General features: G+C 35.2%; 1 protein-coding gene and 1 pseudogene across 2 annotated transcripts; both read left to right on the top strand.

Annotated features, from left to right (window-relative positions):
* The first annotated feature begins 5968 nt into the window (after positions 1-5968).
* LOC130722027 (uncharacterized) lies at positions 5969-12125 on the top strand (annotated as a pseudogene).
* A 1822-nt stretch (positions 12126-13947) lies between these two features.
* LOC130721949 (uncharacterized) lies at positions 13948-16993 on the top strand. Of its 2 annotated transcripts, XM_057572536.1 has the most exons (3): positions 13948-15836; positions 15933-16006; positions 16493-16993. In XM_057572536.1, exons 1-3 carry the CDS (start codon positions 14597-14599, stop codon positions 16793-16795), a joined length of 1617 nt encoding a protein of 538 aa, XP_057428519.1. In that variant the 5' UTR covers positions 13948-14596; the 3' UTR covers positions 16796-16993. The 2 variants fall into 2 exon arrangements, with proteins under 2 accessions (XP_057428519.1, XP_057428516.1); XM_057572533.1 differs by having other exon boundaries at positions 13950-16006.
* The last annotated feature ends 747 nt before the right edge of the window (positions 16994-17740 follow it).

Genomic DNA, 17740 nt, shown 5'->3' with positions numbered 1-17740 from the left:
CACTTTGAATTCTCTAGCTATTTCCACTTAGAGTTCAGACATTAAAGCTTCATCAGACCAGTAGCCTATAGTTTAGGTTTCTTTTTCGACTGGTCAAATCAGTAGACTATAATTTATTCAGACTAGACTCATGGTGTTAGACGTTAAAAGCGTGAGTCATATATTTTTTGAAAGTGTGAGACATTAGAGATTAGATAATTTTTTTTGGCCAATATAATTGTATTGCATATTTTTTAAGAATCTTGTTATCACTCAAAACATGAGAATAACGAAGTAGAGATCTATCGCTTGAACTTAACACCAAGGTGCTTTGTTGGCAGCAGGCCTGGGAGAAGGAAACATTAGATTTTGGTCTAATCCCTCCGCTGGTGCATAAGCTTTATGCAAAGAAATTTCCTAAGGCGATTGCGGAGCAAATTTGGATGCATTTGGTGTTGTTGGATTTACTCCTGGTGTGACGACTTGAGTTCGAAGAGCGTGGCTTATAGGAAAAGTGTGGGGCTTGTCTTCGATGGACCCGATGGAGAAGTTGTTAAGGGGATTGCAGAGCCGAAGCAAATTTAATCCCCCTTGATCTAGGCATAGTCTTTGCTTGTGTTTTGGTGGGCTTGTATTGCTTGTTCGTTGGTGTTGTCTCTTTTGTTGTTTCTACTTTTTGCTGTTATGGGCAGGTTTCTCTTTATTCTGAGGAGTGGGTGTGTTCGTGGGTTTGTTTAGTTTGTTTCAATGGCAAGAGTTCATGTTGTTTTTTGTCTTGAGCTTTTTTGTAATTTAATTTCTTTGGGTCTTTGTTTTTTTTTTTTTTGAGGGTTTTTATGCCTAGTTCCTTTCATTCCTTTTGAGAAGGGTTCTCAAAACTTTTATCTATTTTATGTGTTTTATTAATGTATTCTGATAGTCGACAACTATGAGATTAATTCTCTTGAGGCTTTGAGATCACATTAAATAAGTATGTTTCTCATAACAAACTAGATATAAAACCCGTGCGTTGCACGGGTTTATTTATAATATTTTTTAAAATTATATACAATTATTATAGTTTAAATAAATATATAAATATTAAAATATTTAATTATAAAATAGATGATAATGGAGCTGTGACATTTCATTGAATATAATTAGAGTTTTATTGGTGTAAATAATTAATATTACTCAAATTTAATAATTGATGTAAATAATTAATAGAAATTTCATTTAAGATTTGCTATCTGATAATATAGAAAATAATTAATTGAATTTGAAATATTTTAAATCAAGTAATAATTTTTGCCCGGTTTGCGTCAAGAGAAGGCTCTTCGCATCGCATTTAGCGAGTTCTCCCATTGTTCATTATAGCTTCGTTCTATTTGGACATCGCGGTGTAGTTTTTTGTGTTAACCTTCCTCTTGTAACAAAAAAAAAGTAGTAATTTTTTAATATCATAAATAAGTTATATTGACATTTTTTTTACTTTATATCAACAATAAAGAATTTTAACAATTATCAGTGTAAAAAATATTTATTAAATTTAACTTTATTCAACTTTGGTCATGGTTATTTTCCTCTGTTATGCATCATCAAATCAATTTTACTACTATAAAATCGATCAAAAATTATATTTAAATAATTTTTTCAATGAATACACATATTAGCAGCACAAAGTTAAAGAGGTGAAAAAAGGTGCAAACAACAACCTTTCAATAACGAGATAAAGTAAAAGTTAAACTAAGAAAAGAGATGTAATGTTACAGTTTGAATGAAAGAGTTATATTTGAAAAGTAGTTCTGCAATATAAATCATAAAGCAAAAGAATTTTTTTTTCACCTATATCATAAAATTCTATTTATGTATAGTTAAGCATACACATTACACAATAGTCCATGTGAAATACATGTTTCTTCAAGTTTTAGTATAAAATGAAAGGGAATGATGAAGAATAGTTAGGATAAATTAAAAAACCACAAAAATTAGTAAAAGAAAAAATTTGTAAAAACTGAAATCCTTGAAGAATTTAGTTTATACATACAATATTAGAGCCTCAAATTAAACACCCCGGCGTGAAAGCTAGTAAGGAAAAAGTGAGTAAGAAACCGAGAAGGGTTAAGCAAGGTGGGGTAAAAGGGTAGAAACAATTGTCGTTTTAGAGAATAAAAATATCAAATTAGGTGAGAGAACAAAGAAGAAGCCATAAAAGGACAAATAGACCTTACCAAAGCAAGATATGAAAACAAATAACAAAAGAAATACATGTAGCACCCAAGATCCATGACCTCTATCTCCATATATATCTCATACTTCATGGGGGTTGAATGAAAGTTGCATAAAACTCAAACAAATGAGGTGTATTTATACTTGAAGATTAAGCATTAAAGAATATGAAATGTCTCACTAATTTTGAATAAGAGGATGAATGATTAATGGCTCATAAAAAATGAAACTGATCCATATTTGTAACCGATAGTATTAATTGAATTTGGGAAAAGGAATTGGTGATAAGAAAGATGACATATTTCCATTAGTTGAAGGGAATTTGCACTTTCAATAACAATATGTATTCAAATTTGCACTTAGAAAGATTGGCATGCGGTTATTATATATTTTTCTTCAATTATAGAAGTTATATGTATTCTTTTCAAGAGTTACATTATATAACGTAAAAAAATAAAAATTAGAGAGATTCAAAAATTACATTATCATAAAAGTTGAATAGAAATTTGTTCAACTGCATAGTTTAATGCTAGTATGTGTAACATAAAAAAAACACAAAGATTGGAGAGTTTCAAAAGTTACATTATATTAAAAAAAGTTAAATAGAAATTTTGTTCAACTTCATTGTTAAATGCATTCAATACTTACATATATAGATATAGAAGATAAATATAGATAGATAGATAGATATATAGAAGATAGATAGATTTAAAAGTATTTTATATAAATTATTTATTAATAAATATTATTTATTATTAATTTTAATTTTTAATATTTGTGAATCTCAAAGCTCAAGTCAATTTTAAGCTTATGAATGTTGTTATTTAATATATGTAGTTGAATAGTTTTTTATTATATTTTTTTTTTCAGTTTTTAATATATTTAATATTTTTTGTTATTTTTTAATGTATTTAATATAAATGTATGGGAGCTTTATGGCTTAATGCATTTAATACATGTAAAACCTCAAGTCTCCTTTACATATATATATATATATATATATATAGATTATTCTTCATACACACCGAGATTAAACCCTCAACTAGATGCTTAATGAGCACCACTATTTATCAGTTGTGCTAAACATTTTCTCTATTAAATGAATCTTTTTGCTACACCTATTTTCTATTTCATAATATTTTCACACAAGTTTTCTTTCTATTTGTTTTTCTATTTCAACTCATTATATCTCACATTTGTATGTTTGTATTCCTATTTGGGTGGGTGTGAGGGGAGTAATGATTCACACATACTTCACTTCTCTTATCTTATTTTCACACAATTTGTTGGAGTTTCCAAGTATTTGGTGCACCCCATCTGTTTGTGATATTGCCATTGTGGAATCTATACATGACACAAGATGAAGCCCGTGTAGATTTAAATAAGCTTTGGTTTTGGTTTGAGCCTTACTATTTTAGCTATAACATGATTTTTTTTGCTGATTAAGTGGTTCTGTTTTATCCCTTATATCCCTTACTTTCTTTATTTGATCTTGATGTATGTTGAACTTGTAGTTGAATTTGGTTGAATTTATTGTAATGCTGATTTTCTTCAAATGGGACATGTTTTTTTTATTATTATTATTTTGTAATCATCTCATTTTATTAATTGTGTTATGCTATAATTGATAAATATCACAGTATGGCGCCCAAAAAGCAAGCAACAACTAGTAGTGGTAATAACATGAGTTGGACAAGATCCATGGATGATGCTCTTGTCAATGCTTTCATGCACGAGTTTACCGCCGGTAACAAAGTTAATGGTCAGTTCACTACTCAAGCACTTGACAGAATCGCAAGTGAGTTGAGTGTATTGTTTGCGATGAAAATTGACAAGAGTAAGATCAAAAACCGCTGGAAAACATTGAAAAAAAAGTTTTCTGATGTTTATGATATTTTTAAGAATGGTATGAGTGGGTTTGCTTGGAACCCATCTACTCATTTATGGGATGCTGAACCAGAAGTTTGGGAAGCTCTAATTCAAGTAACATGCATGTAATTTTATTTACTAATGTCATTATTGAATTGCTGGCTAACTTTTGTGAATTTTTTGCTTTTATTAGTCAAAACCAAAAGCAGCAAATTGTAGAAATACCTCACTTCCACACTATGAGGCGATGGTGACACTTTATGGGAATGATCGAGCTACTGGAGAGGAAGCTGAAACCGCATCAGAAATGAGAAAGCGACTTAATTCAACTACTGAATCTGATATTTTTTATTCAATTGATGATATTGATGATGGTATACTTCGGAATGAGGTAAGATTAGAGGACTTTGATGCTTATAATGTTAACAATGATTTTTCTCCTGAAATTCAATCTCAAGATCCTTCACCAACACAAAGTACTAACAACAAAAGGAAGAAATCAAAAGTGGCTAACAACAAAGGGAAGAATGATGACATGCTTGGAATTAAAGGAGCAATGCAAGAGGTTGCAGCAGCACTAAGAGAAGGAAATGTTATAATGAAAGAGCGTCACAGCCCTCCAATTTCTGGGCAAGCAGCTTGGAAATTAATCAAGGAATGCGGATGCAATGAAAATTTATGGCCTATGATTTTTTGCAAATTAATGAAAGATGTTGACGGACTTAAAACAGTTCTTGAATGTCCGGTTGAAGCACGCAAGGATGTGATCATGTATACGGTCTTTGGCTCCTCAAATCCACCTACCAATTGATGCCCTTCATTGGATACTTGAGCATTTTTAATTCTCTGCACTTGAGCATGTTTAGCTCTTTATGGCATGGTTTATGGAGTTTGAGACTTGAGTTTAATTAGTTCTTTGTGGTATTTTGGCATACAATATGTAGCTCTTTATGACATAGTTTATGGTGTTTGAGACTTGAGCTTGATTAGTATTTTGTAGCAATGAATTTGTGAGCTTAATTATGCAATTGCCTTCTCTTTTTTGTCATTGTGCAAGGTCTCGAAAATTATGCAGATTTAAAATTATGCAATTGCCTTCTCTTTTGCTTGTTATGTATACATGTTACCTTCTTTTTTTTTTTTTTTATAAGCCATAGTATGTTATTAATAAAAGGCACAAGGGGTGCCACCCAAAAATACAAAGAAAAGATACAGGGGAAAAGCAGAAAAAAGGGGGGACGGACAGAACATGGAAAACAGAAAGTAGAGGGAAAGGGGAGAAATAAGGAAAAAACAGTACAGGGACATTAGCAAAGTGAGGAAAAAAACTGAACTAGACATATAGCTAGCTCCCCATCAAAGGTTCACAAGGAAAACCGCAATCTGCAACTTGAAAACAATTCAAGAAATCCTGTAGCTGAAACTGTACTCTTCCTCCAGACATAAAATTGGAAAAATAACAGCAAGTCCCTCACTTACTTATCTCTTCTAGTGTATTGCTTGAAGACACAAAATTGCTGTATACACGTTACCTAACTTGGGGAAGCATGCATCACTAACGTTGAAACCATTTACTCAACTTTTAATTGACAATTTTTGCTCCGACTTGAATAATTTTGTTGGAAGTGCAGATCCTGAAAACTTATGCAGACTATTTTGCTGTGGTTAATGTTTAAAATTATGTAGAATAATTGTTGATGAAGAAGGATGTTATATTGTGTTGTTTAATTCAAGTAAATATATACAAGGGTATAAAAGTAATTTTAATTATAAAATCTCTCCCCTCCCCTCATGAACTAAATAAAAATAAGTTATTTTCCCTCCCCTCCCCTCCTATGAACCAAACGTAATAAGTATTAAAATCCCTCCCCTCCCCTCCCCTCCATTAAAATCCCTCCCCTCCTTTGAACCAAACAATATGGTAGGGAATGTGTGTGTGTGAACTCATCATCATTTTCCTTAAGAAAAATATCTCGAGTACCTGGTCTCACATCCAGTTGACACAGGCATCTTTGAGACCTTGATTCTGCAATATTCTTTTCTTTTCACTTGAAATTATCTACCATTTTTAACTTTGCATCGCTTTTAGTTTTCTATCCCTTTTTAGGCAACTATACCTTTTACAACATAAACAAGTTCCCTTTTCTTTGCTTGTGTGGTGGGGTTTTTCTTATTTCTTAGATCCCTTTACTTTTCTTATTCCTTCACTTTTCTTGTGTGTGTGTTTGTGGTGAAAAAATGAATTTGTTTAATCATAGAGTGCACCCACATGCATGCTCTCTCTCCATGCTTGTCTGATCTGGATTGGATCACAAGGATCTTTGCCATTTCCCCTTTTTGTTTGCTACTTGAGGTTGAGGTTGAGGTTGAGGTTGAGGGGTAGTAGTAGTAGTAGTAGTAGTACTCTTTGTGGTGGGGTTAGTTAATCCCTGAACTCTTGGGTGGGCAATCATATTCATAGGACAAAGATAAGCACTGGAACAAAGAAAGAAAGAAAGAAAGAAACAAGGTTAGTAAAGCATATTTCACAAACCCCCTTTTTCAATGCTTGATCTGTGACCCCACAAGATTGATGCTTTTCTTCGTTTTTCATTTCCTGTTGTGCTTTTATGCTTCTGATTTCAAATGGGTCTTTTCAATTTTTTATTCATAGGTACCGGACCCTTTTCTTGTGTTTGATCCCACCACTTTGGTTTGACCGCTTGAGTTCTTGTTGGATTGTGCTAGCTTTTGTGGCACCCAATTGGCCAAAGTTTTGATTTTTGATGGTGCCAAGTGTTTATGCTTGTGATTGTTAGTGTGTGCTGTTGAGGTATGGCGGGGATTGATGTTACGAGGTTTGCTCATAGCCCTGTGCACAAGGCCATAATTTTGAAGGATTATGTTGAACTTAGGAGGATACTCGCGGGCCTTCCTAAACTGTGTAATGTGAATGAGGTTCGCACCGAAGCGGTTTCTATTCAAGAGGAAGAGAAGGCTGATGCCATCTCTGCTGTGATTGATCGGCGAGATGTGCCGAACCGCGACACCCCTCTTCACTTGGCTGTGAAATTGAGGGATGAAGGGGCCACCGAGATGCTAATGGTTGCTGGGGCAGATTGGAGTTTACAGAATGAACAGGGTTGGAGTGCTCTTCAGGAAGCTATTTGCAATAGAGAAGAGGGTATTGCCAAGATAATAATTAAGCATTATCAGCCTCTGGCTTGGGCAAAATGGTGCAGGAGATTGCCTCGCTTGGTAGCGACTATGCGAAGGATGAGAGACTTCTATATGGAGATTACGTTCCATTTCGAGAGTTCTGTAATTCCTTTCATCTCAAGGATTGCACCTTCAGACACCTACAAAATTTGGAAAAGGGGTGCCAATCTAAGGGCTGACATGACTTTGGCTGGCTTTGATGGTTTTAGAATTCAAAGATCGGATCAGAGCGTTCTTTTTCTAGGTGATGGTTCAGAGGATGGGAGAGTTCAGCCTGGGTCACTCTGCATGATCTCACACAAAGAAAAGGAGATACTGAATGCTCTAGATGACGCTGGCTTTGCAGCAAATGATGAAGAGGTTCAAAATGAAGTGGCTGCCATGTCTAAAACAAATATATTTAGGCCTGGGATTGACGTTACTGAGGCAGTTCTTTTGCCTCAGTTGACTTGGAGGCGACAGGAGAGAACAGAAATGGTAGGGCCTTGGAGAGCTAAGGTGTATGATATGCACAACGTAGTTGTAAGCATAAAATCTAGAGGAGTTCCTGGAGCTATGACAGATGATGAGTTCTTCTCATCTTGCAATGGAAATGAAACAGAAAGTGAGGAACTTAATGATATTTTGACTGAGGATGAAAGGAGGCAATTGGAAGATGCACTTAAGTTGGATTCTTCAGAATCGAACAACGAGAGTGATGAGATGATCATTGGGCATCGTCACGGTTCTTATGAACATAGGGATATTCCTATTGAAGACGGAAATTGTAGCAAAAGTGGAGAGAATAAGCAGGAAAAGAAAGGATGGTTTGGTGGATGGAGAAAAAAGGACTCTAAACAGGAAGCACCAAAGAAGATTTCTCCACCTAGAAGTTCTCTCTGTGTAGATGAAAAGGTCAGTGATTTATTGGGGGATTCTCCTTCAAAAAGTCTGAGTAAGCCAGGAAGACATTCTGTTGACATAGTTGTGAGGGGTGATGAGCAGCGGAGGAAGAAAGATGCCAAAGCTTCTTCTGCGAATTCTGACAGTAGAAGTCATCACAAGGATGGAAGTCGCGAAAATGAATATAAAAAAGGGTTGAGGCCTATTCTTTGGCTTTCCCCAAGCTTTCCTTTAAAAACTGAGGAACTCTTGCCATTGCTTGACATCGTTGCTAACAAAGTTAAAGCAATTCGTCGATTAAGAGAACTCCTTACGACAAAACTTCCAACGGGGACTTTTCCTGTTAAGGTATGTGCTTATCATCTTCAATTTAAGACCTATTACTACAAATATGAATACTCTGGGCATGTGTTAAATTCTCAATTGTTTCCATATTGTTTTCTTTTTGTGTGAGTCGCCAGGATAAATTATGTGCTTGCTTGTTTACTCTGCTTATGCTGCAATGTGCATATTCTGTGTTGACCTGTAGATGTGGAAATTGTAGTGAAAAGGAATGAGGAAAAATTGGGTGAGGGATCACTATAAGTTCCTAATACATTATTCCACACAGCTAATTGTCTTAATGTTTGTATTCCATACTTTATGACTCCTTTGTCATTACCTAAAGTTAGATATTATGCTTCATTTTAACTATACTAAAAAGAAAGTTGGAAACAGAAAAGCAATTATAAACATAGAAGAAATGTTCAAATATTAAAAGGAAATGAAGAATCTCCTGAAATCTATATAGTCAACTCAACTGTATTGTGTGATCGATTTATATCTGGTTCCTTCTTTGGTCAACCAAGATGTTGTTGGTGTCATGAACCAATAATCCCAAAAGCTGAAGTTGTTCGGTAAAGGACACATGGATGGTTATATTTCTAACACGCCCCCTCATGCAAGAGTTCACTTGGGATTGAAGTGTGGACAATGCATAGGTGCACCTACCATGTGCTGAAATTCAACTTTTTTTAAGAAGAATCGGGGGCGACAATGATTGAACTCTAGACCACTTAGTCATAGAGGCTCTGATACTATGTCATGAACCAATTATCCCAAAAGCTTAAGTTGTTGGGTAAAGGGCCCATGAATGATTATATTTCTAACAGTTGGGGGGTTGGGGGGGGGGGATTATCAAATTAGGATTTGAATGCAAACAAACGATTGCTGTTTCCTGTTCGTGGTGCTTAGCTTATAACTACTTTCACAAGATTTGTTTGTTTCTTTTGTATTCTGGGTAACAGGAAAATCATATTTTGACTTAATTCCAGGCTTTCCAGTGCACACATATCTTCGTAGTACATTAATGGAATGTCTGTCTGATCTGCAGAGAGATTTGAGGGTGTCATTGTTTAAATACTTGTTATTTTGCTGAGGCAATCTTTTGTCTTGCTGATTTACTCTTGCTTTGAAGGATGCCTTATCTTATATGCTCGATGTTTTTGTCTTTCTTTTTGATCTTCCTAAGGTAACTTCTTTATTAAAAAAAAAGTAGAGTACTTTGTCACCTAAAAAATCATGACATTTGTATTACTCTTCCTTAGTTTCTTTTTCACAGATAGCAATGTCAATAAGAGCACTAGCAACGATTAAAGTTTCTATCATATAATAATAATAATAATAATAATAATAATAATAATAATAATAAATCTTATTTTGAAAACTGTTTCAAAATTTTTTTTTTCCATTATTGATTAAATTTTTTATTTTATTTTATTGTCCTCCTGGGTATAATCCTGAAACCCTGCTAGAGTACTAGCAGAATAGTTATGCCTTTGCCTTAGTTCCATTGTACAATCTATATGGTCGTGTCTATGGTTGTGTCACTTTCTTCTACATATAATTTTTTATTTATGATCTTTAACTGTGTGATAGGTACTAATATCTGGTTTTGGAAGGGTATTTGGGGTGTGGAATCTGTCAATCTAAAGTGTTTTTCCCCTGTCTTTATCGTATGGAAAGCTTAGCCTTTGGACTCTTAATAGGGTGTTTTATTGTAAGTCCTATCTGGAAGTCCTAAGCTTCTTAAATATCAAGTCCTTTGTTTTGACTACCATACTTATAGGATTAACGCTGTGCTAGTGTTACTGTCTTTTGGAACAATTTGCTCTCGTTTTTTTTGTGGGCACTGCGTTTGCCCCACTTGGAGGCAATTTCAGATGATCAGATACCTGATTTAAAGTATGTACTAAGTGCAAGGAAACTGAAGTTGTATAATGATGTGTAGTTTATGCTGTTAATGCTTGCTTGCATATACTGTCTATCTTGCCTTTATGGTTAGATATTTGTTTATGGCCATATTTAGTGTTGTGCAAAGAATAATGCTTTATGGCCTGAAATTATGATGCATGAAGGGTCTCAACTAGTACCTGGCATTGTATTTACCACATTCATATGACCAGTGTGTCACGCGATTGGTTGTTACTTTTTTTCATCATAAAACACTTCCTACCATTTAGCACTACTGGTTTTGCAAATTATAGTTCAAGAAGGTTGTCATTTCAAGCATGCATAGAGATTAGGGACCTTTGCTGTTTAGGTTTTGGAGGATTGATTTTATCCTTTTAGCTGTACTCTCCATCCTTTTTCCATTACTATAGAAATAAATACTAGAGTTGACAATCTCAAACTTCCTTTATCTCAATGATCAGAGAATTTGTTGGAAATTATTGTTCAGGTCCTTTAAACATCATGAATTTGACCCATTGTGGCTGGAAACATGTTCCCCACCATCGAGAATTTGTTATGCAACTATTGTTATTCTTCACATTCATCTTTGCAGGTAGGTCCTTCCATCCTTTGAGCTAGCCAGGTCTGTGTTTTGCATAAGTTCATGTGATCAATCTTGGTATGTAGTTTCTTGAATCACTGGGTGAAGCCATAAAACAATAAATGCTGAAGTGGTGTGTGCACTGTGCAGCTGTCTTGGTGGCCTATATGTGGATAATTCGTTTGTTTTAAGCATTCTTTAGATGTGGAGTTAATTTTTGTCAATTATGTAGAATTCATTTGAAGGCTTTTTTCTTTGGACTGAAACCTTGTCTTAGATGGTTCGTTATTGTATTTTGGGTTAAATACGTTTTTCGTCTCCGTTGGTGTTCATATTAAAATTATTTGTTTTAAGTTCCTACAAAATACAAAAATCATGTGGTTTAAACCCATTAATTACCCTTTTGCATATTCAGGTTGCCATCCCTGTGGTTCCCACCATCAGAGTATTAGTTACTTTTACAAAGTTTGAAGAACTACAGCCATTGGATGAATTTGCCACGCCACCATCAAGTCCGTCTGCTACAGGCCTAGAGAGCCCTGCAGCAACACAAACCTCAGCTTCATCTTGGTTTCAGTGGATAAAGGCGCCTTACCGCCCTAGCTCATCTACTGCAGCTTCCAGCAGCAGCAGGATAGAAAATATTGAAGACCCGTTTGCAATTCCCTCGGACTATACCTGGGTTACTGCTGAAGCAAAGAAAAAGAAGATGCAAGAAAAGAACAAATCAAAGAAAGGGAAAAGCCATAACCAATGATGCCAATTCATGAGTAAGCTCCAAATCTGGAAGATACTTTGGTTATTTAGAAAATTCAAGGCTAATAAATAGAAATTCTGTTTGTTGGTAATTGAAGCTATCTTTCAAGTAGAAGTGATCCTCCAAGGAATTGTGGTTGACCATTTGGGGGCATGTGGCATGAAGAAATTAAACATTGTGATTGATGCAATAACTGCTTGGGTTTTCAAGTTTACTCCATAGATTTGTGAACTGTGTTTGAATACATGTGCAAACCCATTGCAATCACAGTGGGTAACTTTCATCAACATGATTGGAGTTTAAATTCACACGTGTTAGATTATAATTCTTTCCCTTGATTTGATTCATGCTGTAAATAAACTTAAAAACTTGTTTACTAGATTTGGGCTTGATCATAGTATGTTTCATTTCAGTTTTACACTTTTACTGCATCTCAGCATTGCATTGATGATATTTTCTGTCATGGATTTGTTCATTTGGCTTTGAGGATGTAACTGCAACTTGTTTTCTGTTCTTGCTGTGCTACCTGGATTGTGCCAAAGGGGTCTCTTACCTTGGATGGTCTTTATGGATTTTTTTTTTCTTGAAAAACAAATATATCCAACTCATTGACCAAATTTGGACACATCTAATTCCACTTGACATGAAAAAGAAATCCTAATCAGTAATTGATAAATCCCATTCTTCTTAGTTCTCTTTCAACATCATTAGAAGTATTACCAACCTTTTTCAAGTTTTTGGGTGCAATCCAAACTGATCCAACCTAAAATCTTAATTAGGGCCATGTAGGACTAAATTGTCCACATAAGATGCCACGTAATAAATATTGATGATGAGGACAGCTTGCGGTTCGTCCCAGTTCTAGTGGATATTAAGAGCCTTATTCGCTGCAATTGGGATGTTAGCTTGAGAAGGGTGCATTGTCAGGGTAATGCTCCAGTGGATTTTCTGGCTAAGTTAGGCACTTCATTATCTATTCATGGGACCCAAGTTCCTAAGCAATCTCATCCGGACTTGGAGACTTTACTGACTCCTTAGGAGTGCCTTAGTTTTTCTTTCTATTTTCTTGTAATTTTCCGGCGCATAGAAAAATAGCAACTAATTCCTGAGTTAGTACTTGAAACATGTTTCCCAATGAATATGATATTCTCATATTCTTATTCATGAGTATTACTTGCAGCGACTCAAAAGTGCCAATAAATCGCTATCATGTTTTCTGCTAATAAGGGACCTCCCTTCACTATCTGGATGGGGATGGCCTACATAGTTTATAACTACTCATCTTTTTTTAACAAGGAGAAGGGGGAGCTTCCCAACAAATGATTTTCCCATAGCTCGATCTTGTAACCTCACTTTTACGGGGATCTTACTTACCTACCACTAGACCAACATCTTGTTGGTATAACTACTCATCTTACTACATCATGTGCAGCTAGCCAACATTTAGATTTGATTCTAAATGTTGTCAAATTTCATTATTTTGCAATCAGTTTCTCTACGGCCCCTATTGTTCATGTAATTTATTTACAGGCAAGTCAAAATCTCACCAGTGATCTAAAACATATTAATTAGTTTGTATAAAGATGTGAATGTCAAAAGATTGCCAACATATGATAAGGTTTCTAATTACCAACTTACAAAACCTATTGCACAGTTGAAGCATGAGGGACATGCTAGGCCTTTAGACATAGAGTTATGTCGTTAAATTGGCTGACTTTGACACTGAAGCCATGAAATAGTTTTAGTTAGGATTTTAATGATTCAAAGGCAGCTTGTTAATGCAGGGGACATTTGATAAACACTAAATGAGTGAACAAGTTTGTATTAAAAAATCTTTAAGATTTTGAAGAAATAGTGTCATATTGTAAATATTTTGTGAAAAAGAATTCTCAGATGACTATCATTTCCTAGAACCTTAATTAGTTAATTTTGTCTCAATGTAGCTTTGAACCACAAAGGAATGTCTGTAATATACCAAAGAAAACAGGAAAAAAAATGGATGGCTGTTGGCTGGGAACTGACTTTGAAAACATGCAAGACCCTATTTAAACGGATACAACTTTCAACTACTTCCATTTCCTATCCACACACTCACAAAAGAAAATTATTAGGAAAATTTCAAATTATTTTCTGAAAATTAAAATAATTTTGACAAAATAAAAATTCCCCCCATCATTCTATATGACTTAATTTGAGAGATGTTGAATGTTCTCTATGCCACTATCAGGCGCACCCACATGTTGGTCTAAACTAAAACTATCATTTCTATTTTTAGGCCTTCTGTTTCCAAGTATCTTTACCCACCCCTCATTTTTATTTTCCATTATAAGTAAATATTTCTATCTTTTCTTCCTTTCTTTTTCACTCTATGAAAATTCCTCTCTTCACATTTTTCACCTTTATAGCTTTTCTGTTCCCATTTACAGAATTATGCTTGGTTTGACCCTTCTCTATTTTTCTTCCAATGATTGATTCAGATACATTGATTCTACTATTTGGTTATGATTGAAAATTGGATTGATTTCATGGGATTTTTCCTATTTTAAAAGGAAATTGTCAATGGAACTGTGTCTTTCATTGAGTTCCTCCTGAATCTAGTTTTAGATTATTGAATCAAATGATTGTTCTTGATAGATTGATTCTGCTACTTTGTTGTGATTGAAACTGTTGATTTTATTGATGGTTGTCATGAGGTTGTTCCTTTTTTAAAAGCCATTACCATTAGTCATCCTTGAGTTACTCCTAATTCTAGTTATGGCGCATTTACGGTGGTTTATTGGATTTATTGGCTGCAGTGGTCGTAGATGCAGCAGAGAATCTAAATTTGATTGAATCAATGTGTGGTTGTGATTATTGATTACTGTGGGTTGGTACCTTTAACCCTTTGAGGTATGGCAGGCATTAATAATATCTCAGCATATGCTCATAGCCCTGTCCACAAGGCCATAATATTGAAGGATCATGCTAAACTTAAGGAGATAGTTGCAGTTCTCCCCAAACTTAGTAGTCCTTATGAGATCAAAACTGAGGCTGCCTCAATTGCTGAGGATGAGAAGGCGTCTGCAATTTCTGCTGTAGTAAATAGGAGGGATGTGCCAAATGGTGACACTCCTCTTCACTTAGCTGCAAAAATTGGCGATCCGGTAGCTGCGGAAATGCTCATGGATGCCGGGGCAAATAGTAGCTTGAAGAACAAGGAAGGATGGAGTGCTCTTAGAGAAGCTATCATTAACAAACAAGATAAAGTTGCAATGGTTATGATCAAGTATTCTTGGAATGATGTGAATGAGAAATGGCATAGGAGATTGCCGCGTTATATTGCAACCATGAGAAGGATGAGGGACTTCTACATGGAGATCACGTTCCATTTTGAGAGTTCTGTGATACCTTTCATCTCAAGGGTTGCACCTTCAGACACTTACAAGATTTGGAAAAGGGGTGGGAACATGAGGGCAGACATGACTCTGGCTGGTTTTGATGGTTTGAAAATCAAGAGGTCTGATCAGAGTCTTTTTTTCCTTGGAGATGGGTTAGATGATGAAAGGGAAATCAAACTCCCAGGATTATTGTGCCAGGTCTCACACAAGAAGAAGGAAGTGAAAGTTTCTCATTTATATGCTGAACCTACAAAACCAAATGATAGGCAAGTTAAGCAAAGGTTGGAGAGGAAGTGCAAGGAGAAAACAGTGAGGGTTGGGATTGATGTGAGTCAAGCAGTTCTTGTTCCCCAAATGACATGGAGGAGGAAGGAGAAGAAAGAAATAGTGGGGCCATGGAAATCTAAGGTGTATGAAATGCAAAATGTGGTTCTGAGTGTGAAATCCAAAAGGCCTCCTGGAGCTCCTCCTCCAACTGAGGCTAAGTTAACTCAAAAAGAAGAAATCAAGAAGAAGGAAGATGAAAAGATTGATGACATTTTGACAGCAGAAGAAAGAAAGCAATTTGAAGCAGCATGGAATTCATCAGAAGAAAATGATCTTCATCACAAAGATAATAATGTAATGAAAGAAAAGAAAGTAAGGTCTAGTAGACATAATAGAGAAAAGGAGCACCACCACAAGGGGAAAAGCACCACCAATGCAATGAGTTCTGCTAGCAGCAGTACTAGCCAGAAGGATGAAAATGGTGAAAGTGAGTATAAGAGAGGGATGATGCCTGTTCTTTGGCTTTCTCCAAGCTTTCCACTGAAAATTGAAGAATTGTTACCGTTGCTTGACATTATTGCAGAAAAAGTTAAAGCGGTTCGTCGTTTAAGAGAACTCCTTACAACTAAACTTCCAAAGGAAACCTTTCCTGTCAAGGTGTGTGCTCTTCATTATTTTTCTTTGATTTGAGCATTTTACAGGACATGTTAGTTCTTAATTTTTTTTTCCTTTAACACATTGGAATCTCCAAATTCTAAGTGTTCCATCTTTGTTTTTACTTGAATCATCCATGAATGAAGAAAAAAAGCCTTTGTGTCTGTTTTTTGCTTGCATGATGTTGATTATGGTACATAATTTGCTTTTGCATACTCATAAGCTTCACTATACTATTTTGCTGCACATATTTGATTCAGGCTTACTGTGAGCAGGGCTCATCCACATACATATATTGCACGTTTTACTTTTATTATTGAAATGAATTTGCTTTTAGTCATGTTGGTTAATACTTAATAGGATTAAAAGGGTAAAAATGATTTACTTTCTATTTATTTTTGTTTCTTTATCGAGATTATCTTTAGTATTTTCCCCTTTTCAATGGGATATGATTATAAAGCCATTTATTTCACTGCCTTGAAAATTTAGGTTGCAATCCCTGTGGTCTCCACAGTTAGAGTATTGGTGACATTTACAAAGTTTGAAGAAATGCAGCAAGCAGATCAGTTTGAATCAGCCCCATCAAGTCCTACTGGTGGTTCCCAAGAGGATCCAGAAGTGGAACAATCCTCCTCCTCCTCATCATCATCATCATGGTTCCAGTGGATAAAGGCATCTTCCCCTCAATCCAGTTCCTCTGATGCTGAATCCAGTAGTAAAATAGATGATAGACAAGACCCTTTTACCATTCCCTCAGATTATAAATGGTATTCTATGGATCAAAAAAGTTGAAATTTTAGCAAGCTTCATTCCCCAACTTACTTCTAACACAACCAAACCATTCACCACTTTAGTCATTGAACCACTGGCCTTGTACTTATATCACATAATTCATAGCTTTTTATGTATTTGTTTACTTATTTAGTTATTTTCATGAAATAGAATGAGGATGGTTGGCAATAATCAGAAAGTAAGTTGATCCTCCTTTCATGGCCTAGCAATCGCATTTTACTACCGCAGACTCAGCAAATGCAGTAAATATTAAGGAAATTAAGTGGATAACTTATATTTATCAAAAAGAAAAATGGACAACATTTACTATCATCAAGTGCTTATAAATGAATGAAAATAACATATGAGTCTAAGAGGGGTTGAAAATGTCTATAATAAGTTAATAACATCAAAACAAATTTTGAAGGTGTTGCAATAATTAATATAATCAGATCCATTACAAGTTTACAACAGCTGATCAATGGATAATTGATAGAGATTATTTCAGTTTCTGGACGGCCGCGGCACCAGCAGAGGTGGAACTGCCCATGGTGAACTCAGACAGTATCATCTTCTTGCCCTTCCTTTGCTTGGTGGTGGCCTTCAGGCCGGGGAATTCTTGTGGAACCATCGCTCTCCTCCTCCTTGTTAAGTCAAATTTATTCCACCCACCCAGTTCTATTATTTCAAAGATTAAATCTATGTCGCGTAAGAGATACACACAATACTCAACAAGTACGTACACCAAAGTTAAATCATCGTCTATCAAGCTGAAGGTATGTTGAAGTCACACGCAGATAGATTGAAGATACATAATAACATCAAGCTGTACATAAGGAGTGCAAGTATATATATATAGTACATTAAGCAAGCATAGTAAGACGAAGATAGAACAGCTTCAACGGATACAAAAGTGTCACATTAAAAAACTACTGCTCACATCAAGTCCACATTCCTATTGTTGAA

The sequence above is a fragment of the Lotus japonicus genome, chromosome 6 (genome assembly GCF_012489685.1).
Source record: "Lotus japonicus ecotype B-129 chromosome 6, LjGifu_v1.2".
Lineage (NCBI taxonomy): Eukaryota > Viridiplantae > Streptophyta > Magnoliopsida > Fabales > Fabaceae > Lotus > Lotus japonicus.
Note: the sequence above shows the minus strand (reverse complement) of the source record. Positions and strands in the feature narration are given on the sequence as shown.

Bases quoted from the DNA above. Each gene is read 5' to 3' on its own strand.
- LOC130721949 (XM_057572533.1), top strand. From the start codon at position 14,597: ATGGCAGGCATTAATAATATCTCAGCATATGCTCATAGCCCTGTCCAC. The intron at 16,007-16,492 runs GTGTGTGCTCTT...TTGAAAATTTAG, and splicing joins AGGAAACCTTTCCTGTCAAG to GTTGCAATCCCTGTGGTCTC.